This window comes from Notechis scutatus, chromosome Z (assembly GCF_049901735.1).
Source record: "Notechis scutatus isolate UNSWTSFEM ecotype Mainland chromosome Z, rNotScu1.2, whole genome shotgun sequence".
Classification (NCBI taxonomy): Eukaryota; Metazoa; Chordata; class Lepidosauria; order Squamata; family Elapidae; genus Notechis; species Notechis scutatus.
In genome coordinates this window covers 66,547,196-66,571,951 of record NC_142025.1, presented here as the reverse complement: position 1 = coordinate 66,571,951, position 24,756 = coordinate 66,547,196, and the positions used below count along the sequence as shown (strand labels likewise).

Genomic DNA, 24,756 nt, shown 5'->3' with positions numbered 1-24,756 from the left:
TAATATCCATCATACAAACATTACCATCATCTATATACAATGTATGTATGTGTGTATGTATGTATGTATGTATGTATGTATGTATATGTATATATGTATATGTATATGTATATGTATATGTATATGTATATGTATATGTATATGTATATATGTATGTTCGGGTATTTTCCTACGTCATTGTAGTTGTGCTTTTAAAGTTGTAGCAACGTTTCAGCAGAATCTCATCTGCCATCATCAGGCTTCATCAGATGATGGCAGATGAGATTCTGTCGAAACGTTGCTACAACTTTAAAAGCACAACTATAATGACATGGGAAAATATCCGAACAAAGCTGAATACCATAAATCATATTATAACATATTTTATCTTCCATTAGAGTATTGATTATGTAATTGTCAGAAATATTTACTCATCTGTTTTTCTTTCTCCTATAAAGCATATTTCACCTAATTCCACTCCTCTAACCTCAATATCTGTCATTTAACCTTTTATAGAATAGTTCCCATGTTATGAAATGGACGTTGTTTACTTGAACACCACTTTTCCTTGTAGGCAAGACAGGTCAGGATGGGTGGTACTCTTCCTTATTGGTTTAGGATTGAGTCTGTGCAAAAGGCTTATTAGCCTAGCTCCGCTCACTCTGGGTGACTCTTCCCAGTTTCTGCAAAGTCAGTGCGACAGACCAGATTGCCTCTAAGAAAGGAAAAAGAAAAAAACAAGAAGATTAGCAGGACGCGCGCCCCCTGGGTCCCATGAAAGGAACCAACCCCAAGGGTGGGGCTGACCTGTCTTGCCTACAAGAAAAAGTGATGTTCAGGTAAACAACACCCATTTTCCCTTGTAAGGCTGCGACAGGTCAGGATGAGACATACCAAAGCAGGGTTGTCCTTGGGAGGGTTAAGACTGGTCTTGGCTGGCATGGTCCGAAACAACTTGTTGAAGGACTCATCTACCAAACGCCGCATCCGCTGAAGCGAAGGAGTCCAGGAGAGAGTGATGGATGAAGGGCAAAGGTGAAGTCCATGCCACTGTTGTAGCTGCACTATGAGTGGAATGGGCCCTAACGCCCCTGGGAACTGGCAGGGACCTGCTGGAATAGGCACAAGCTATGCATGCCTTGATCCATCTACTCAACCTAGATGGAGAAACGTTACCCCCCAACAAGGAGGGTTGGAATGAGCAAAACAAAGACTCCGTCCTGCGGAAAGCAGCAGTACATTTAATGTAAATTTTTAAAGCTCTGCGCACATCCAGAGTGTGCCATATCTTCTCCAACTCATGGACTGGATGAGGACAGAAATCCAGAAGCACTAGCTCCTGAGCCCTGTGGAAAGATGTGTTGACCTTTGGAATGAAGGCCGGGTCCAATCGTAAAACCACCTGATGAGGATGGAAAATGCAGAGGTCAGGGAGAACCAAGAGAGCCACCAACTCCAAAACTCTCCTCGCCGAGGTGACTGCCACTAGAAAAGCCACTTTCAGGGTAAGGAGATGAAGACTGGATTGTCGAAGAGGCTCAAATGGAGGATTTATGAGGGACTGTAGAACCTTGGTCAGATCCCAAGTGGGGTACCTATGTACCACAGGAGGGCAAAGGTTGGTCGCTCCTCTGAGGAACCTACGGACTGTAGGTTGCTGAGCCAATGATTCCAACTTCCCTCAAGACAAGACTGATGAGATGGCTGAAACCTGCCTGCGGAGAGTGTTGGGGAAAAGACCCTTGTCCAGGCCAGCCTGTAAGAATTCCAAGATTGCAGCCACAGAAACTTGTAGAGGTGAGATGTTGGTCTTGGCACACCAAGCTAAGAAGGATTACCAAGTAGCTTCATAAATGCAAATTGTAGATGGTCGCGTGGAGGCCTGAATGGTTTGGATAATCTTGTTGGAGAGTTGGGTGCTTTTTAAGATGCCCCACTCAATCGCCACACTGCCAGTTGCAACCACTGGAGCTTCGGATGAGACAGGGACCCTGGAGAAGAGAGACATCCTCCTCAGGAATCCGCCAAGGGGGGGTCACTGAAAAGCCCATCAAATCAGCAAACCAATGCCTGCGAGGCCAAAAGGGAGCCACCAATATGATTTCAGCCTGCTCCAACAAGAGCTTACGAATCACCGCTGGGATCAGTGGTAATGGCGGAAAGGTGTAGAGCAACCCAGAAGGCCAGCTACAATGTAAGGCGTTAGTGCCTTCTGCTCCCTGGGAGAAAAACCTCGTATAATATCTGAGCAGTTGGGCATTAAGGGATGAGGCAAATAAATCTACTACTGGCCATCTGAATCTCAGGGAGATCTGATGAAATAGAGAAGGATGCAATTGCCATTCTGCATGGTCAATGGTTGTCCTGCTTGAGAAAATCTGCCTGTGTATTATCAGATCCAGAAATGTGCTGAGCTCTGATCGACTGAAGGTGTTGTTCCGCCCACCTGATCAGGGACTCAGCCTCTGTTAAAAGGGAAAGGGACCTGGTACCTCTTTGTCTATTGATGTGAGCTTTTGTGGTCACATTGTCAGTCAAAACCAGGACGTTGGACTCAGACATCTGGCATAGAAACTTCCTCAGGGCCAAACGAACAGCTCTAAGTTCCAGCCAATTGATGCTGTGAGTCTGTTCCTGTTTAGACCATAACCCCTGGGCCCAGAGGGAACCTAGATGGGCACCCCAACCAGACATAGAAGTGTCTGTAGTAAGGATAAGGCAGGATTCTAGCTTGAAGGACTGACCTTGGACATGGCTTTGGAAAGCCACCAATGGAAGGAAAGTAAAACTTGCTTAGACAATTTAACTTTCCTGGGGGAATGGCTGGACCCCGCTTTCTGGAAAGGAAGCAAAAACCACTGAAGGGATCTGGCGTGAAGCCTTGCCCAGGGAACAATTCCAATACAGGAAATCATTTTGGCCAAAAGCTGAGAAAGAAGGTCTAAAGGGACAGAACCCTGGCCCTGAATGCTCCTAATCATCTCCTGTAGGCCGAGCAGACGCTCATGAGAGAGAAACACTTGACACACCCCTGTGTCAATAATGGCCCCCAAATGAAGGAGACATATAGTAGGGGAGAAATGGCTCTTTTGTACATTAATGGAAAACCCCAGGTTCTGCAGAACTGAAATTGTGACTTGCAGATCCTGCTGAGCGCTGTGAAAAAAAGAAGACATGATTAATATGTCATCTAGATAACATTGTAAACGCACTGGGAGGGTATGAAGGTGTGCTGCCAAGGGAGCCAAAAATTTTGTAAAGACCCTGGGGGTGGAGGATAATCCAAAGGGAAGAGCCCTGTATTGGAAATGGCATCCCTGATAACAAAACCTAAGAAATCTCCTGTGAGACGAACAAATAGGAACATGTAAATAAGCTTCTGTCAAGTCTATTGATATGAGGAAGTCCCCCTGCCGAACGCTTTCCAACATGGAAGAAAGAGTGTGCATCTTAAAACGCCTGTAAACAACATATTTATTGAGTCATTTCAGATAGAGAATTGTCCCCCGAGGCTTTAGGAATAACAAAAATTCTGGAGTAGAATTCCATCCTCTGTTGGTCAAAGGGAACCTCCTGAATGGCCTTTAGGTCCAGCAAATGGTGGATGGCTGACTCCATCAGACTCCACGTCCCAGCATCTCTAGATACTGGGCAAGAGATAAAGAAGCTCGGAGGTGTGGAGTAGAATTCGTGAAAGACCCGATCTAACGGTGGACAGAACCCAGGCGTCTGAAGTAATACTCTCCCATTGGTCAGCAAACCATGCTAAACAACCATCAATGGGAATGGAGTGACAGCTAGCGCTGGCAACAGTACGGGTGACTTCCTCCTCCTCCTCGAAAGGGCCATTTAGAAGAAAACTGCTGTCTGGCCTTGCCTGAGTGATCAGGAGGAGGTTCTTGACGTTGATAAGCAGGCTTTGACGGCCGGTGGAAACTGGAAGTTGACTCTCCTCTGAACTGAGGGGGTTTGAAATAAGGAGTGGCCCGATGTTCCACCCTCTTTAGGAGCTAAGGAAGAATCTTCCTTTCATCCTTGGTCTCAATCAAAAGGGGCTCAAGGACCTCTCAAAGAGCTTCTCCTCTTGGACCAGAGCAGACGCCAACTTCCATTTACATTTGCTATCAGCTTGCCAGTTGTGTAGCCAGCACATGTGCCTGGCTGCCACTGAGGAAGCAATGGCCTTCGTGGCAAATCTGGCGCTATGCAGGGTGGCATCTGCTGTAAATTCTGTAGCCGCCATGATCTTGTTGATGTCCTGGTGGGCACGGACATCTGATGAGGGAATCCTATCCCACAACTGCTTTAGCCACTTGAGTGAGGTTCTCGTAAGAAAGAAGCCGCTGTAGAAACCTTGACAGCCCAAGCAGCGGCCAAGTGGGATCGCTGTAGTGACTGTTCCACTCGCTTTTCTTCTGCCTTGAGAACTTCCTCTGGGTCTGAAGGAGCAGACGAGGATGAGGCTAAAGCAGTGACTGGAGCATCAACTGTGGGGACCTGAAGAGTCTTGGTAAGTTCAGACCCCACGTTGAAGAACATGCGATCAGAGGCCAAAGGATTGGGCCCTGTGGCAGGGGCTTCAAGCTGTTTCTTGATTACCTTCAGGAACAACTTTGGTGATGGAACCACTTCCTTCTTGACTTCGGGCTCATCAAACAGAACATTGGATTCCTCAGGAGGAAGTGTGGATGCTGCTTCATCATCTGCGTTTTTTAAATTTGTGGTGTTTCTAGCCTTGAACAACAAGGGTCTAAACAAAGCGTGTTTAAAACAACTCGTAAACACCGAAATCTCTTGTGAAGGGCCTTCATCCACCGACATATCGGATTCAGGCTGATCAGGTTCTCTCACCAACGAGGGAGCCATTGAGGCAACAGAAGCAAGGTCTTCAACCAACCCAGAAACTGGATCCTGGATAAAGGAGCCTCTTTTTGACAAGAGAGCTTCATGAACCCGGGATCTTCTTTCCAATAAATCAGAAGCTGCAGATGAATGACGGGTAGCTCCCTTCAAGCCTTCTGAGATGCCCTTCCTGACTGCCTTGTCTATCAGGATCTGTAAATTAATAGGGACATCCGAATCAGAAGGATCAGTAGGTCTGGCTGCAGGGACAGTAGAAGGAAAAGAGGGTTCTACCCCGTTTACTATGCCCATGCTCCTGCCAAGGTGCTGCTTCTCCATGAAGATTCTCAGCTTGACTGTAGCCTTCAGAAGGAATGGGAGAAGCACCTCTTCTGGAAACATCCGGGGACCAAGGTTGGACACCAAGCCTGCAAGAAGGTCCTGGCTCCTCCAAATCCATTTCACTAATGAGTGATGCTGGAGATGGGGGGGCGGTACAGACGTTAAATGAGAAGAGGCCTGATGCACCTTGGCTATTTGCTTCTTGATGGCTTGATGGCACCTGGAAGCATCCTTCTTCTTCGCCCTTGAGGCCTTTTTCACAGGCTGCTTCCCTCTGATAGAAGCAGCAGGAGCCACCTTTTGAGGCTTGGCCGCTTTTGAAGCCCTGGTTTCCCTTGGGGCATCAGCCATCTTGGAGCAGCAAGGCCAAATGTGGACTGGAAGTCCTTTAACAGGAGGAAAGCATACAAAGGGATTTAAGAAATCATCTTCAGGGGAAAGCTTCTCTATCCCCACACCACTACCACTTTCTTCTGCCCAAAAGCACTTCAGTAGAAAGATTTTTCTTCCTACTGGGACTCACTCTCTCCTGGGCCTGTTACGGCAATATAGATAGACAGACCCTGCAGGGATCCCAAGGGTCCAGGTCTACTTCGGGATAGGGAAACCAATCCCCCACTGGAAAATTGAAAATTACAGCGCATACCCTTCGATGTCATCCACAGCTCCAGAGGCAACTGGTGGTGACCCAAGGCACAGAAGTGGTGGGAAGAACTCTGATCTTCAAAATGGCCAACTGAATCTTCAAAATGGCCGAAACCAATTTCAAAATGGCTACTGGCCACGAGGGATCTTCAAAATGGCAGCCTTCTTCAGGGAGAGGATTGAAACTTCCCTGGCTTCCGATGCTCTGCTAGGCACAGAAAGGTAACAAGCTCAAATACAAAAGGCAGCTGCAAGATCCATGCAGCTGCTGCTTCACCATGCAGCTGCTGCTTCACCATGGGATTGGACAATCCCCGCAGCTCTTAAGAAAGCGTGGCTGCTGCCCATGCTCCTCTAAGAATGCCGTCCGGCAAGAAATCGCCTCTTCACCACGGAGCACCGAAAAATGGCCCTGCGGCTTCCCAGTAATGGCAGAAGCCTCTGGTCTCATTTTCTGGCCGTCTGGACAATTTTCAATGTAATCTTTGCTCCGAAGGGCTGGAAAAATGGCCACTGCAGCCCCTGAAGGCTGCTCCAGATCCCCAGAGCAGTCCTCAGCTGTTTGGCGCTCCCGCTCGTCAGCTGTGCTGCGGAGCGCCAAATTTAAACAGGAAAGGCAAAAAAGGAGGTTTATTGCAGCAAGAAAAGGAAAGAAAAAAATTAAAGAAAGGCTGCCTTTGGAAGGAAAGTTCCAAAGGCAGGAGAGGCAATCACACATGTCCTATTCTGTTAAGGACTAAGCATAAACTGGGAAGGAATCACCCAGAGTGGGCAGAGCTAGGCTAATAAGCCTTTTGCACAGACTCAGTCCTAAACAGATAAGGAAGAGTACCACCCATCCTGACCTGTTGCAGCCTTACAAGGGAAAATAGTCCAAATCTTCTTTTCCTTCAATTTTTAGGGTTAATCTGTCCATCTCTGCACATTCCAGAATTTTTTTTTTTATTATAATATCATCTGCAAGAGTTTCTGGGTTTTTCCAATATTGTGCATATGGAATTCTAACTGCTGTTAGGATATGTAGAACCAAATGTGTATTATTGTAATTTCCCGGATTCATGCCCAACAAAAATGTCTCAGGTTTAGATCTATTTGTTGTCTTATCATATTTTCCAGCCATATGTGTATTTTCTTCCAGTATTTTTGGCTTTGGGGCCTGTCCACCACATATGGTAGTACAAACCTGGTGTCCGACTGCATTTCCAACATTTAACCGATTTGTTTTTATACATGTTCGCTAATCTTGCAGGGAAGTAATGTATTTTATGTATGTTGTTGACATAGTAAGTTTATGATTTCTATTCCATAATTTCCCCCACCTATCCAGATCTATTGTCCCAAAATTCTTAGCCCAAATTATCATCATTTCTTTTACTTGTTCTTCTTCCAATTTGCGAGTTAATAAGTAATTGTATATCCTCTTAATTAATTTTTGGTCTGTTCCCATTAATATCTGGTCCAGCTCATTTGGTTCATTGTAAAACCCATATTCCTGTCTGTCTTTTTCGTACCTGGATTGTATTTGCAACTGTGGCCACCATGATAGGTCAATCCCTAATCTTTTAATTCTTGTTTTGTTTTTAATTCTCCCCTTTCGTTTATATCTTATAATTTTATCCATATTTATGACATTGGGATATATCTATGCCTCCATTATAGATAACCATACTGGCACTTTTAAATAGTGTTGTTGTTTAATTTTGGTCCATGCTAGCAATAGTGAATTTGTAATGTAATGCCTCTGGAAGTAGCTATGTATCTTACCCTTCTCATACCATTAAAAGGCATGCCATCCCAGTTGCAGATCATGATCTTCCAATGTTAGTAGCCTTATATTTCTCAGATTGACCCACTCTTTCACCCACAAAAGTGCCGATGCTTGGTAATATAACTTCCAATCTGGAAGACCAAAACCTCTTCTACTTTTATGATCTTGTAACAGTTTTAATTTTATTCTCGCCTTTTCCCCTTGCCATACAAATTTTAATATCAACTTTTTTAGGTCTTCAAAATATTATCCCCCCCAATTTTATTGGAATCGTCTGAAACAAGTATAATAATCTCAGCAGGATGTTCATCTTAATCGTAGCTATTCTCCCCAATTAAATTAATTTCCAACCCTATCTTGAATTCTTCCAGTTGGAAAAGTCAAGTCTTACCTTGAAATGTGCAATGTAAGGGTGAAGATGGACCTGTATCCCACTGCCATTTGTATGTGGACCTTCAGAGGAGCTAGCTTCTTTCAGTTCTATCCCTGCAGTTGTGTCCCACAGGAAGCCAGAATATTCTACACGCTGAAAGCCAAAAGAGAAAAAATAGCTAAACCAAACAATTCATCATTAAAAATGGTTAAATTAATTCCAATCAGCCAGTCAAAGCAACATTAAATTTGAATCCAATCAAAGATGATGCTTTAAGTAGGTTGACTGAGTAGTTAGGGTCTTATTTTGTTTGTATTCTACTTAGAATCTGTTGATTGGTATGGAATATAAATACTATAAAGCAAATAATAATATAAATACAAACATGTACTTGTTGGGCTACTGAGGGCTACTGAACAAAGAGCTGAAGATATTAATTTTGTTTGGATTGAGTTTATATTACTTAATTATAAAAATGATTACATTTTAATTACAAAATGGAACTTCTGTGATTCTTATTTTTATAAGTTTTTTTGTGAATTCAGTGAATTTACTACAAGTCATTGGACTAAGATTTCAAGATCCAAAATGAAATACCTGCATGTAGATATAGCTAAAATGGAATTTAAAAAATCTCTACAGCCTGGCCATAGAAATCAGTTATGGTGCATTGAAAAGAAAGTTATGAAAAGTCACTTTAAAGGATCAGGAGAAATGCTGTCCTTAGTTCAGATAAAACTATAGAAGCTGAAACAAAAAAAAAATTCTTTTTCAGTAGTTCAAAAATCTGTAATAATAATTTTCTTGACTAGGTAAAAGCAAAACTTAATAAAAACTCTACAATTTTTGACTTGCACCAGACTACCTTCTCGGGGTGCCCTGAGAGCTTCTCTGAAATGCTTCCCTTCCAACATCCTCGAGGGCCCTTCCATTTGCGGATATTTGGCAGAGTTGGCTGATTTAACTCCATGCAAAACTGTAAAAAGTTGGATGGGAAGAGAGGAAGTTCATTACATTGGAGCATTTTTAGGTCACTCTTAAATCCCACAGGAAAAAGTAAAGGAACAGCCATTTTTTTCTTTCAGAATTTTTAAAGAATTGCATTTTTTAATATTATTACTCAAATGTTAATTTACACAACCAAAGAAAACAAATTATGTAACAGTTAAATTTAAAGATGGTTTAGGGCTAGATACTTTGATGACTAAGCATGCTCATCATTTTCAAATCCGTAAACATAAATAGTTAATCAACATCCATGGGCCAAAAAGAGCAATTAATTAGTTAATTAAGGTGGCAGAAAGGCTTTAGGTAATTTCCCTTCTATTCAGTAGGACCATAACAAATACAGAGATTTGAGAGATTGCTGCTGGAGTTTGCTGCTATAATTATACAGTCCCTGTAGTCCTAGTTGCCATCATTAAGCAAGGATCATGTCTCACATGACTTTGGCTTGCTGCAATGTTGTAATTGTAAGCCAGGGTTCAATCATTTCTGTAACTTTTGAATAGTCACTGAACTAATGGTGGTAATCAAAGAACGAGCTGTTGATTTCAAAAAATCCATGCAGCCTGCTTTATTTATTTTATTTATTTATTTATTTATTTGATTTGCCAATTGTTTACAAGATAAGTATAAGTGTATACATAGTTGTGAATACATGAAATGGGTACATATAAGAAAAATAAAAGAAGAATAAGAGAAACAATAGGACAGGGATGGTAGGCACGTTGGTGCGCTTATGCACGCCCCCTACAGACCTCTTAGGAAAGGGGTGAGGTCAATAGTAGACAGTCTAAGGTTAAAGTTTTTGGGGTTTGGGGAAGAAACTACAGAGTCGGGTAGAGTATTCCAGACATTGACCACTCTATTGCTGAAGTCATATTTCCTGCAATCAAGTTTGGTGCGGTTAACATTGAGTTTGTATCTATTGTGTGCTCTTGTGTTGTTATGGTTGAAGCTGAAGTATTCATTAACAGGTAGGACATTGCAATGTATGATTTTATATACCATGCTTAAATCAGGCCGAAGACGGCGTAGTTCAAGGTTTTCTAGTTCTAGAATTTCAAGTCTGGTGGCATAAGGTATTTATAAGACTATAAATATTTATAATATAATAATATATTTATAAGACTAGTTTGCCATCCTTCTTTACACTTTATATCCTACAATAAAATTGTAGGCAAAATAGCACTGCCTGTGGCACAAGAAGTTGTGCCACAGGCAGTGTTATTTTGCTTACAATTTTATTAAAAGCTTAAACAGAAGAAACATTAACTAAAACCTGCAGCAAATTGTTAAACATTCCCCAAAACAACAGTTGCAAGTAATTTATATTACAGGAACAATTGATAGGAACATGTTGTCACAAGTTTTAAATTTAAGCACTAAATTAAAAATGGGCAACTGAAAGGTTGTGTAAGGATACAGTTTTATCAGGTCAGCTTGGTTTAATTAATTTCAATTTGATTCAACTTGGTAAATAAGCAAATTGCACAAACTGAAGACAATGTGTACTAATACAGTATGTTTTGGCTGGATTGTTTAACAATTAATCTTAGCTAGACAAAATAAGCAAGCCAAATGAATTACACAAGGCTGAACCTGATGTAAGCATCTGCAGTATTTGCAAACTCTAAAGTTTCGTCATGTCCTATGGGTTTTAGGATTTCTTATGAAACAAGGAAAGAAACAGAACAACTACTTGGACTTCTTCTCTCAAACACAAATTAGAAATGATTCTGGAGTTATTCCAAGGTATCCAAATTAGGAATTCATTTGAATGTTAAACAATAAAATTGTTAATATATGATTCAATAAAGCAACATAAATTAAGCATTAATTGTCTCTTCCTTGTAAAACGGAAGGGTTGGTTAACACGAGTTACAATATTCCTGGTATGAGAATTAAATAATGACTTCAGTATTCAAGAGAATGGCAAAGACCACCAAATTAAATCTTCTATACATATTTATCTTTAGATAATCAGGCCCTATTTCACTTCTGGCTTTAGAGATTAGAATTAAGATCTTAAATCAGAATCAGAAAACAATTAACAATTATAAAAATATTAAGCATTAGGTTTTTTCAAGATGGTCATGACAGGGTTAATTGATTAATATTTAATGCTAGTTTTGCAGTAACAGATGCTCCTAAACAGTCTAGGTACTATTTAGAACAATTGCAGAAATCTCTACATAACTACAACATTAACACTTGTTGCCAGGCTACTTAGTTCAGGAACAGTCTAGCAATTAGATATAGCTGTGCAATCACTCTCTGCCATTGCCACTATTTCAAAATTACAGTGCATTCCAGCTTAGTCAGTTTTGGTTAGGATTTGTGAACCCTAACCAGACTGACTAAACTCCAGTCAATATTTGACCAAGCAATCAGAAGCATTAAATTTAAGGAAAACATTCAGAAGGGAAAAATACTGTGAAAAATCTGCTTTTATGAGTGACGATATTAATTATGGGGTTGATCACAGCAGTTATTTAAAACAGAAGAGGTAACTATTTCTTGGTGTCCGGAAGCCAGTTTCACCATTTCTTGGGAGGCTGAAAGTATAGTGGGTTATGTAAGCATGCAAGGCCAAAAGACTTATTTTGCTGAGATTTGAGAAGAAAGTGTTTTGTGTGTGTGTGTGTGTGTGTGTGTGTGTGTGTCTGCACATGCATGCATCTATTTTAAAAACAATAATGAGTGCACTACTTAAGTATACAACAAGTATATACAACAAGTGATGTATCTTTCCCATCTTCTAAGACAGGGTTGTCAAACTCCTCGTGGGCTGGATGTGTCACACGCTGGCCACGCACACCCCAGTTTAGTGAAGGGGGGAAAAGTCACGATATGTCATGTGATGACAACATGATGATGAGAGTTTGACACCCCTGTTTTCTAAGACCAGGAAACAATGCTATTTAGTTGTCAGCAGCTATGAATGGATTTTGAGGACTGAGTAGGGGGAAAAAAAACCAACTAAATCTCACAAATGATAAAGTCTTATTGCCTAAGTACAAATATTGCATAGGAAAACACAGTCTTAGCCTGCTTTAAATACTGTGCAAATTTAATTCTGATAAAGCAAATTATTACTCTTTTGAAAAAAATGCACTGAAACCAGAGGTGGAGTTGAATTTCCAAGAATGTCACTAAACTTCCTTCCTTTGTGGAAAAATGCTTAACTGAAATATCCAAAGAGACCTAGTTACTATGACAATAAAGTCAGAGATTATGAATCAGTTCCCTCAGAGATTGGTTTCCTTTTCCTCTTTATTTGTGCATGCATAGATTATGCCCACATTATGGATGTTAATAATATCTGTCATGCACACTGCATGGAACATATGTAAAAAGTATCTGATTTAAAAAATCATTCATAAAATTATTGCCACCTTTGCAGTTTAAGCCAAACCAAAGCAGGGGTTCTATTTGTAATCAGGAGCACTCTCTTCTGCTTAACAATCATCTCATGAGCAGGCTGCTGGGCAGTGAGACTAATGTTGAATTAACAAAAATAAAAATAAGTGTAATCATGATGTAATGTTGATCTGGCTGATGTGTATTGTGAAACTGACTGGACTGGGAAGGAATCACTGTCAATACATTTGCTCTCAAGACTTTAAACGTTCAATTCAGTCTATCTATTCAGTGCCAGATAAACTATACTGGAACAGCAAAGCAACAAAATGAAGCATTACACTTTGTAAATTCTTCTACCTCCCATAAGAAGGCTTGGAAAGATTTGCTGGCAGAACCCACTGGTTCGGTTTAATGCCCTTGTTTTTCACAAGGCAGCAAAAACCAAGGGGCTATGATAAAATCTAATTTTGTACAGTGCCAGCTGAAGGGTATAAAGGAAACTAGAAGGAACCCAAAGAATTAAAAACAACAATTTTCCACGCATTCTTAACTTTCATCTGAAATGTTTTCTCTGCACCATTGCTTGGTTCATATTTCAAATTGCTTTGAAATTCATCTCAGGATTCTTTGGATTCTTTGGGCTTATTGCATAAAGTAGTTCTCAATCTATGATCACAATTAGAACCAGAACTTCCATCATTAAAGTAATGTGGTTACCAAGTGGGCGGGGTCTGATTTTACAAGCTTTTTTGCCATGGTCGTTAAGTAAACCTAGCCTTCCTCATTGACTCTGCTTATCAGACTCCCTAGAAAAAAATTAAATGGTGATGTGTGACTACAAAATGCTGCAACCATCATAAATATATACCATCTCCCAAGTGCCTGGATTCTGACCACATGACTTCAGGATGCTATGATGGCTATAAGTACTTACGACTATAAGAACTAGTCATAAGTCATTTTTTTCATAACTTTGAACAATCACTAAACAAATAATCATACATTGAGGACTATTTATATATATCACAATATTTAATGCAACTGATCCCTTTCAGAAACCTCCAAAAGCTATTATCATATTGTTATTTTTATTTGCTATTAAAAAGAAATTATAAAATGAAGAATAGAAATAAATTATATTATGTTTAATGTTATTAAAATGAAATCAAATTTTGTTTTTATTATGGTTTGACTCTGGAGTGGAGTGGAGTGGAGTTCCAAATATGCCACTGAATGGTGAAGTGTAGCCCTTGCTTCAAATCTCGATCTAATTAGATAGTGAATGCAACAAAGAAAATAGTCTTTGGGTACCTGATCATACACATTCACATTCTGTATCTGCAATATATGCTTATAAGACATCAGTAGCAGTAAATAGAAACAGAAACACTTCTAACAGAAGGATTTATGCTGCTCTACAGAAAAAGTAAAATATACCTTCTCAAGCGCATCTCTATCAATCAACTCCTGCACAGCCAAAAGTTTGATGCTAGAAAAGGAGAAAAGAAGAAAATATATCAATCACAGCAACATGGTTATGAAAGCATGAAAACATCACTTTACCACCATTTTCATATGCATTACTTCATTAGATCTACATCTGAACAAGCAATTATAGAAATGCATTCATATCTTGGCTTGCAGAGGAATTTACTGCAAAAGAAGATCCCTAAAAGTGATGCTGCCATTCAATTGGGGGCCTTGAATACAAGTCATTACTATTGCCTGTGACAACTGGTATTTTATGACTTGTATCCTGGCACCGAAGCGCCCTGAGATATTCTCACCTCTTGGGGAATGTGGTAGGGAGGGTGGGTCATGTGGCTTGTTTCACTTTGAAAGCCAGGGGAAGATGGCCCTGGGAATGGATGCTTATCTGTTTCTCACTAGAGAGGCTTTTAAAATTCAGGCTGACAAGAAAATAATGGAACCCAAACCTTTCCATGTTGGAGATACTTATCTACAAAATTCCTGCAATCATTACAGCTATCAAAGAAATTAGGGCCAAAGTTCATTGGACCCTTCTATATCACTAGGATCACCAATCCAGTAACTGTAGAACTACTACTTGCCAAAACACTCAGGCAAGTCCACCCAGTAGTTCACATTAGCTTACTCATACAAGGGTAAGCTCACTCTTCAGACCACCTGTTCCCATCATGGTAGGGGGTGAACAACACTTTGAAATCAAGGAAATCCTTGACTCTAGGATCCAGAGGGAAAACCCAATACTTAATGGCTTGGAAACATTTACCCTCATCCCAAAGTGAATGGGTAGCTAAAACCATGTTAGGACTCTTACCTTACTGAAAAAATTCCACCCCCAATACCCTAACAAATCTTGTTAATATACTATAATCAGGGGTGGGATTCTACCTGTTAGCACCTATTAGCTAGAACCTGTTATTAACTTTCTAAGCAGTTTGGAGAACCAGTTGTTAGAAGAAATCTCCTTCTGTTTTCCACTTTACAGCCCAATCCAATAGGGAAGGCATTCCTTACATTTTGGTGTTGTTGCTTACAAAAACTGCCTCTCCATTAACCCTTATTACATTCTTGGCAGGACTAGACTTCCTGTCTCTGGAGCTTTTCCCCACCTCTTTTGCTGGTATTTTGCGTGTGGAGCCTGAAATTGACATATGTGTACCATTTCACTTGGAAATCTGACAACTTGACTTTCTTAAAGGGGAAGGATTGTTTTAAGCTTTTTGCACTGCTGTTAGGAGGAAATACTCCCCTGCTGGAGTTAGCACTTTGAAGAAATAATTGAATAATGAAGCAGAGCTGTCGGAAAGAAGCTTTTAATGACAAGGAATCAAGATGAGTGACATTCAGCAAGGCTTCTTGTCTAGCTAGAAAGATTGATATTCAAACATGAGTTTACATACCCTTTCTGAATTTTGGTCTAAAACTGGTTTTTGGTGAAGTTTAATTCTGCCCTTGGTGACATTTAATCCTGTGTTTATTGATGGGATAATTTTCCCTATTCAGCTTTGTTTGGAAGGAAAAAGGTTAATCTCTGTTCCTGAAAAGAAACTGGGTTGAGAAATCTGGCTAGTTCCTATGTCTATTTGTTCTGGTAATTGGTTTAACAAGCAACAGTTACTATTGTGATTTAATTATTTCTATTGTGTTTGAATTTTTTCCTGCCTCATGGTTTCTTTTTCTATCTGGGGAGAGGGTCTTCCTTCACTGCTTTAGTGGTTCCTGGCAATGTCCTTTTGGGGTGTACTTCCAAAAGGCAGGATGCAAGCTTGGCACTGATTTTTTTTACTGCCTTTGGGGGGTGGGATGTGATCTTTCCTTAAATCTGGATGATTTCCTTAGGATATCTTATGAGGTGAGTGAGACCAGCTGGTATCTTTAAGTGATGCAAATGGATCTAAGGATTGCTTCTCCTGGGTGTGCTCTTTCTGGAGAGTTTAAATGATCTCTCTGCTAAGGGGTTTTATGAGCAAGAGTTGGCTGCTAATAGTTATCACTGCATTTTAACTACTTTCATTCCTCAAGGTAACTCCAGCTTGCAGGTATTTTTAATCTAATGATTGGTATTTAGGGCAGCTTTTTGCAAGCAAAGAAGCTTTTTGTATTTTTGTACAGGTAATCCTTGACTTACAATAGTTCATTTAGTGACCATTCAAAGTTACAACAGCACTGAAAAAAGTAACTTATAACCATTTTTCACACTTATGACTATTGCAGCATCCCCACAGTCACAAGAGGCCAGGCGAGGAGAAGTGCCCCTCAATGTGAGTGATATCGAATTGGCCATCCTCACCCAGTCACATGACCAAGCCACACCCACCAACTAAGCCATGCCCACAGAACCAGTTGTTAAAAAATTTGAATCCCATCCCTGACTATAATGTTTTTTTTTCTTCCTGTCTTTTCACAGGTCTCTTTTTCTAAAGAAGGCAGCATGTCAGATCCCTAAAAGTGATGCTGCCATTCAATTGGGAGAAGGGGGGGCTTGAATTTGATTCATTATTATTGCCTGTGACAACTGGTATTTTATAACTTATATCCTGGCACTGAAGTGCCCTGAGATATTCTCACCTCTTGGGGAATGTGGTAGGGGGAAGGGCCACATGGCTTGTTTCACTTTGAAAGCCAGGGGAAGATGGCCATGGGAATGTATGCATATCTGTTTCTCAGAATGGCCAATGCAATAACATCTTCACACCTGTGGATTGGCTCAATCCGCATCTGGCTAAAGGGAGAGGTTTCTAATGCTTTAATTCTGCTTGTCTTGCTTAAGGGTATTCAGACATTGCTTTGAATGTATTGCTTCCACTTCTGCTTAATAAAAGATTTCTTTTGAAATACTCCATTTCAAGAGTCTTCACTTTCTTAAGTTAGGAGGAGAGGCAATCCTTACAATATTACTTCACAGGATATAGAAGATATTTGCATGGTATGTCTGAAGCAGATAAAGTTTTCATCAAGTTTTGTTTTCACCTGACTATACCAACTGCTGAAATTAAATTCAGAATGTAAAAGCAAATCACATAAGATACACATTACTCAGCTTTCAGATGATCTCATCTCCAGATCTGTTGCCTTACAATTCTTATAATCACAATTTAACATGGCCCAAACTGAAAGGGAGTTCCCTGAATGCTAAAATTAGAAGAATTCCACACTGAATTCACCAAGTAGCTATTCAGTTGTTGATAATGGTCAACCACATACTTTTCAGAAGCTTAGAAGCAGGAAATGATAGTGCCAAGTGATAACCCCTTATTTGTTGGGTACATCATAATTGTATTGTTTTCAGATAGATATTCTATGTTACAGCAAATTTAATTACATATCCCTAATCCATTAAACTGATAATTTTAAAATAAAAAGAAATATAAGCTATTGTTTATCTCCACATATTTTAATAATTAGAATAGAATGGAATGGAATAGAATGGAATAGAAACTGGAAGGGACCTTGGAGGTCTTCTAGTCCAGCCCGTTGCTCAAACAGGAGAACCTATACTATTTCAGATAAGTAGCTGTTTAGTCTCTTCTTAAAAACCTCTAGTGATGGAGTGCCCACAATTTCTGAAGTTAAGCTATTCCACTGGTTAATTGTCCTCGCTGTTAGGAAGTTTCTTCCAGGTTGCTTCTCTCTTTGATTAGTTTCCATCCATTGTTACTTGTCCTGCCCCTGGTGCTTTGTGGCAGCCCCTCAAATACTGGAATACTGCTATCATGTCACCCCTAATTCTTCTTTTCTTTAGACAAGCCAAACCCAAATTCTAGAGCCATTCTTCATTTGTTTTAGTCTCCAGGTGATCCTTTGATCATCTTAGCTGCTCTTCTCTGAGCTTTTTCCAAAGTCTCAACATCTTTTTTGTAGTATGGTGACCAAAATTGATTGCAGTATTCCAGATGGGATTTTACTTGGGTTTCATAAAGCAGTACTAATACTTCATATGATCTTGATTTTATGCTTATACAACCCATGATTTTATTAGCTTTTTTGGCTGCTGCTACACACTGCTGGCTCATTTTCAAGTGATCATCCACTAGGATTCCAAGGTCCCTCTCACAGTTACTGTTTTTGAGCCAGGTCTCACCTAATCTGTATTTATAACTTTGATTTTTTCCTGACTAAATGTAAAACTTTGCTTTACTCCATATTAAAATTAATTTTGTCAAGTTTCTCAAGATTTCATCTAACTTTTCTGAAAAATTAAAGTAGCTTAGTGTAGTGTCCAATTAAAAATCAAATTAATTTTATCAACATTTAATCATGGCAGAGATACTATAAAATGTAGCAGAAAGATGAAAGGAAGAAAAATAGCATCTTTCTGATGTTGATTTTGATAGCTAGCTGCTTATCTTTAACAAGATTCTTGTATTGGTCAACAGAAACATAAGAATCATGAAGTAGTGTGATCACCAAGCAAAGATTTATAGCACTGCAAAAGGAAAAAGAGATTAATCTCACTAAATAGAGGGTGACAAACTGGCACCAAGATGGTGCAGACAACAAAATTGACTGGACATCCTCAATGCTTATGGTGCACTGTTCTAAAAATAGGCAATAGTTATTGCTGGCTATTCAATATATTATATCTTCAAGGACTTTAAAGGTTCTCTTTTTTAAAAAAATGTTGTGTGCAGTGATATAGATATGCACAGAACGTGATTGTCCATTAATAAGGCAAAGTATCTTACTAAGAAAGGTCATAGAGAGCAAAAAAAAAAGAAGTCTAATCTTTATTCCAATGGATTAGAGCAGGGGTCCCCAACCGCCGGTCCGCGGACCGGTACCGGTCCGCGGAACAACCCTTACCGGGCCGCTGGTTGCTGGGCGCCGCCATCTTTTTTTTGGTAAAAAAGCGCTTCCGGGTAGAAAGTTCACCGGAAGCGCTGTTTCGTCATAAAAAGATGGCGGCGCCAGCGCTCCGGTGAGCTTTTCCGGCAGAAAGCCATTTCACCAAAAAGCTCACCAGAAGCGCTGGCGCCGCCATCTTTTATGACGAACAGCGCCCGTGACGTCACCGAAGCCCTTTTCGTCATAAAAGATGGCGGCGCCCAGTTGACGCCGGTACCGGGCGCGGCGCCCAGCTGATGTCGGAACCGGGCCGCGGCGTCGAAAAGGTTGGGGATCCCTGGATTAGAGCAAACCTAAATAACCTCTGCCAGGGTTCAGTCCCTGGGACTGAATTGCTGGTGCAGACTACTGCCACCTCACTCAATATGAACTAAATTTGAAAATAAGTCACAAAAAGATGAGTATAATTACTCTGCTACATTTTATCAATGAAACAATATATAGATGTGATGCTGAATATTCCCAGAACATTTTCGTTGTTTGTTCCATCCTGTTATAAAAAAATTAAGCTGCAGAAAGTTGTATAAAATAAAAACCTCCTACATCATCCATTTAATCAGATTATTTAACAATGACCTTTCCTCCAATTCCACCCCAAAATTTCTCAGTTAAAAGCAGATATATAGGCCTTGGTTCAGGGGAAAAAAAACCAAACCCAGAAAAGTAAATGTACCTCAGTAGTTTGCGCACTTTATAATATACAAACTTAAACCTCTCATTTAACTATACATGTTATATGCTATGTTTGGCTTTTGATTCATGTCTGTATGATTCATTCAATCAACCATAGTTAAACAAACTCATAGTTTAGCTGAAAGGTATAAGCAGTGGTGGGATTCAAATTTTTTAACAACCGGTTCTGTGGGCGTGGTCTGGTGGGTGTGGCTGGGTGGTCATGTAACATGGTGGGCGTGGCTGGGTGGTCATATGATTGGGTGGGCACGGCCAACTTGACATCACTCACATCGAGGGGCGCCTTGCCTCACCCCGCTTGCCTGGCCTGCCGAGCTCTTCTGATCTTTCTCTATTAATTTGTCTACTACTCCAGTGTCTGGTTGATTATCTAATGCCTGCCTATCCTTCTGGATCCGGAACTCCCACAGATTCTTAGCTCTATTATTCTCCACAATCTTCTGTGAAAACTCCTTGATGGCTGGCTGGAGAATTCTAGGAGTTAAAGTCCATACTTCTTTCAACTGAGAGACACTGATCTACTCCTTGGGTTCTATTTAGTGTGGTAAACCCGTTTCTATGGATCTGGTGCTTAGTGCTTGTTTTTGTGCTGTTATGATCAGTAATCAGTGCTGCCTTTTACACACACACCACTTCAGGAATAATTATAAAAATGATTATTTCTCACTCATTTCTTTACTAGTAGTAGAAACAAAATGTCACCCATAAATGTCACCTAAAGATGGAACCCTGTATTTGGATTCTGATAGATATTTATTGCTGTGAATGCTTTTGCAAAACAGTGGCTGAGAAGACTTGACACAGAAAAGTTTACAAAGCACCTATTTCAAATAATATTTCTTAATTGTATATTCTTACTTGCTCTCTTGTATTGTACCACTGCATTATATATATATTTGTTTTCTTAAGTTTTCGCGGGTACTTACATGTATGGTATTCAGCTTTGTTCGGGTATTTTCCCACGTCATAGTAGTTGTGCTTTTAAAGCTGTAGCAACGTTTCGGCAGAATCTCATCTGCCATCATCACCAGAAGCGCACAACTACTATGACGTGGGAAAATATTCCTAACAAAGCTGACTATAATGATATATATATATATATATATATATATATATATATATATATATATATATATATATATATATCATTATATATAATATAGACTATAATATATATATATATATATATATATATATATATATATATATATATATATATATATATATATATATATATATATATATATATATATATAATGTTTTCTGAGGTTCTCGTGGGTATTTGTATGTGGATCTTTGGTTATTCGGGTTTTCTCCCGCAGAAATTGGAAGTATCTAGGCTAGATACTAGATAGAAGTATCTAGCCTAGATACTTCCAATTTTCTGCGGAGAAAACCCAATAACCAAAGAGATATATATATATATATATATATACAACTTTAAAAGCACCACTACTATGACGTGGGAAAATACCGAACAAAGCTGAAGGCCATACATGTAAGTACCCGCGAAAACTTAAGATATATATATATATATATATATATATATATATATATATATATATATATATATATATATATATATATATATATATATGTTTTCTTAAGTTTTCATGGTACTTACATGTATGGTGTTCGGCTTGGTTCGGGTATTTTCCCACGCCATTGTAGTTCTTTTAAAGTTGTAGCAACGCTTCAGCAGAATCTCATCTGCCATCATCAGGCTTCTGTATTGTGTCCGTATATATATATATGTGGATCTTTGGTTATTCGGGTTTTCTCCCGCGTAAGATTCAAAGTATCTAGGCAACGTTTCGATGAAGTCTCATTCATCATCTTCAGGCTTGCTTCTTCGGCTCTGTGCTTCTCAGAGTGATGTGAGCTTTCAGCTGCTTCTTCCTTCTAACTGCCAGTGGGGGTGTGACCAAAATCCAAGACAGAGAACAAGAGAACGGCAAAGCCCTCCTCCCATATATAAAAGGCACTACAGACAAAATCAGCAAGATCCTCCAAAAACACAACATTAAAACAGCATTCTGCACAAACAGAAAAATATCCACCATCCTAAGAAACCCTAAAGACAAAATCGAGTTAGAAAACCAAGGAGTATATGAAATCCCTTGCACTGCCTGCCTCACCACCTACATTGGACAAACTAACAGAAGAATAAGTGCACGCGTTGAAGAACATAAGAACTCAATCAAAAAAGAAGAACCAACCTCTTCCCTGGTCCAACACCTCAAAGCCACAGGACATGAGATTGACTTTAAAAATACCAGAACTATCGCCAAAACTGAACACTTCAGCAGCAGAATAATCAGAGAAGCCATAGAGATAGAAAAACGCCCACACAGCATGAATAAAAGAGATGACACCTCCCGCTTACCAGCCATTTGGAAACCCGCCCTCATGAACAGACGAGTACCCAACATGATGAATGACACCAGACCCACACCCACGAGGGCCACACAAGATGCCACCACCACACTTCCACGTAAAAATCAGACTCACACCCACACAGAAGATGAGACACGACCACAGACCAGAAGCCGCACTGCAGCTGCATCACTACCCACTTCAAACCCATCTGAGCCATACATGAAGCGAACTGACCCCCCACCATGAAGATGTGGCACGACCACGAACTCGAAGCCAAACAGCAAGATCACAGCTCACCAGCTCAAATCCCCAGCAGCTGGGACTAGCCTGAGCACGGCCAAGCCCCCACCTGAACAGAGCACGCCTCCAGCCAATCAGAACATGGCCAGCCCCCCAACCAATCAGAACACAGCCAAGCCTCCAACCAATGAGAACACACCCCCACCCAATCAGAACGCAGCCAAGCCCCACCCAGTCAAGTCACACCCCCACTGGCAGTTAGAAGGAAGAAGCAGCTGAAAGCTCACATCACTCTGAGAAGCACAGAGCCGAAGAAGCAAGCTGAATGAATGAGACTTCATCGAAACGTTGCCTAGATACTTTGAATCTTACGCGGGAGAAAACCCAAATAACCAAAGATCCACATACAAATACCCGCGAGAACCTCAGAAAACAAATATATATATCAGACTCACACCCACACAGAAGATGAGACACGACCACAGACCAGAAGCCGCACTGCAACTGCATCACTACCCACTTCAAACTCCTCTGAACCATACATGAAGCGAACTGACCCCCACCATGAAGATGTGGCACGACCACGAACTCGAAGCCAAACGAACACAGACCCAGACCCCAAACTCAAAGCCATATTAAAAACCCAAAATGCTACATCACAGCCACCCGCTCAGGACATCACATCAGAAAACTCAAGAAATTACACCTCAAGAACTCAAGAAGTCACAACACAGCAAATGACCCAGGATATCACAGCACAAGACCAAGGATACCACAGCAATAAATCTCACAAGGTCATCACACAACCCATTACCCAAGCTGTTACTACACAGGAGGCTAATCGAAAAGAGATCAAAACACAAACGACCCAGGAGATTACAACGCAAGACCCAAGATACCACAACAAAAGAACTCACAAGCCCATCACACAACCCATTACCCAAGCCGTTAAAACACAAGAGGCTAACGACCCAGGAGATGACAGCACAAGATCCAGGATATCTCTACAACAAAAGGCCATTACACAGCCCATTATACCAACATCAACTCCATCTACCAATCAAGAGGCTGCAGCACAGCCAACCAGCCCAGCACACCATCCCCCACCACTTGTATATATAGAGAGATGGCAGCTCCGGTCACACACTGCTTGCACTGGCACTAAGCCGAAAGCACCAGCCTGAAGATGGCGAGTGGGACCTCGCCCGAAACGTTGCCTAGATACTTTGAATCTTACGGGAGAAAACCCGAATAACCAAAGATCCACATACAAATACCCTGAGAACCTCAGAAAACATATATATATATATGACTCACAGACGGACACAATACAGAAGCCTGATGATGGCAGATGAGATTCTGCTGAAACGTTGCTACAACTTTAAAAGAACTACAATGACGTGGGAAAATACCCGAACCAAGCCGAACACCATACATGTAAGTACCATGAAAACTTAAGAAAACATATATATATATATATATATATATATATATATATATATATATATATATATATATATATATATATATATATATTCTTAAGTTTTCGGGTACTTACATGTATGCCTTCAGCTTTGTTGGGATTTTCCTCACGTCATAATAGTGGTGCTTTAAAGTTGTAGCACCCAGCAGAATCTCATCTGCCAGATGAGATTCTGCTGAAACGTTGCTACAACTTTAAAAGCACCACTACTATGACGTGGGAAAATACCCAAACAAAGCTGAATACTATATGTGTGTGTGTGTGTGTGTGTGTGTGTGTGTGTGTGTTTTCTGAGGTTTTCGTGGGTATTTGTATGTGGGTCTTTGGTTATTCAGGTTTTCTCCCACATAAAATTGGAAGTATTTTGGCGACGTTTCGACGAAATCTCATTTGTCATCTTCAGGCTTGTGTCTTTGGCTTTGTGCTTCTTGGAGTAATGTGAGCTTGCAGCTGTTTTTCTTTTAACTGCCAGTGGGAGTGCGACTTGATTGGGTGGGGGCTTGGCTGTGTTCTGATTGGGTGGGATGTGTTCTCATTGGTTGGGGGCCTGGCTGTGATCTGATTGGTTGGGGGGTTGGCTGTATTCTGATTGGCTGGGGGTGTGTTCTGTTCAGGTGGGGGCTTGGCTGTGTTCAGGTTAGTCTTAGTTGTCAGGGGATTTGAGCTGGTGAGCTGTGATCCTGTTGTTTGGCTTCGCGTTCGTGGTCGTGCCACATCTTCATGTTGGGCGTCAGTTCGCTTCATGTATGGGTCGGAGGGGTTTGAAGCGGGTAGTGATGCAGCTGCGGTACGGCTTCTGGTCCGTGGTCGTGTCTCATCATCTGTGTGGGTGTAAATCTGCTTTCTACATGGAAGTGTGGTGGTAGCATCTTGTGTGGCCTTCGTGGGTGTGGGTCTGGTGTCATTCTTCATGTTAGGTACTCGTTTGTTAATGAGGGCGGGTTTCCAAATGGCTGGTAGGCAGGAGGTATCATCTCGTTTATTCATGCTGTGTGGGCGTTTGCTGGACCAGGGAAGAGGTTGGTTCTTCTTTTTTGATTGAGTTCTTGTGTTCTTCAATGCGTGCACTAATTATTCTGTAGGTTGGGGCAGGCGGTGCATGGGATTTCGTATACTCCTCGGTTTTCTAACTCGATTCTGTCTTTAGGGTCCCTTAGGATGGTGGGTATTTTTTCTGTTTGTGCAGAATGCTGTCTTAATGTTGTGTTTTTGGAGGCCGTACCAGAAGCCGTACCACAGCTGCATCACATTACTCCGAGAGCACAGAGAAAGGAATGCTGCATCTGTTTGCAATTCTTTATGGCAGCTGCT

The 24,756-nt window shown here is 40.7% G+C and overlaps 2 protein-coding genes across 4 annotated transcripts in view; both read right to left on the bottom strand.

Moving 5' to 3' along the window:
- Window positions 1-24,756, bottom strand: part of EEPD1 (endonuclease/exonuclease/phosphatase family domain containing 1) — a 76,420-nt gene that overhangs the window by 24,177 nt on the left and 27,487 nt on the right. For 2 of the 3 annotated variants that reach the window (XM_026674857.2, XM_087947677.1), the window contains 2 exons: window positions 13,755-13,806; window positions 7,968-8,102 (listed from right to left, as the gene is read on the bottom strand). In XM_026674857.2, coding sequence (XP_026530642.1) covers window positions 7,968-8,102; window positions 13,755-13,806 — 187 coding nt within the window. Of the gene's footprint in view, window positions 1-7,967; window positions 8,103-8,814; window positions 8,926-13,754; window positions 13,807-24,756 lie in introns of all 3 variants that reach the window. The other variant, XM_026674854.2, reaches the window with a different exon arrangement.
- On the bottom strand, window positions 343-7,958 carry LOC148128911 (uncharacterized). Its single transcript, XM_087947683.1, has 2 exons — window positions 874-7,958; window positions 343-694 (listed from the first exon to the last, which is right to left on the bottom strand). Exon 1 carries the CDS (start codon window positions 5,512-5,514, stop codon window positions 4,285-4,287), a length of 1,230 nt encoding a protein of 409 aa, XP_087803809.1. The 5' UTR covers window positions 5,515-7,958; the 3' UTR covers window positions 343-694; window positions 874-4,284.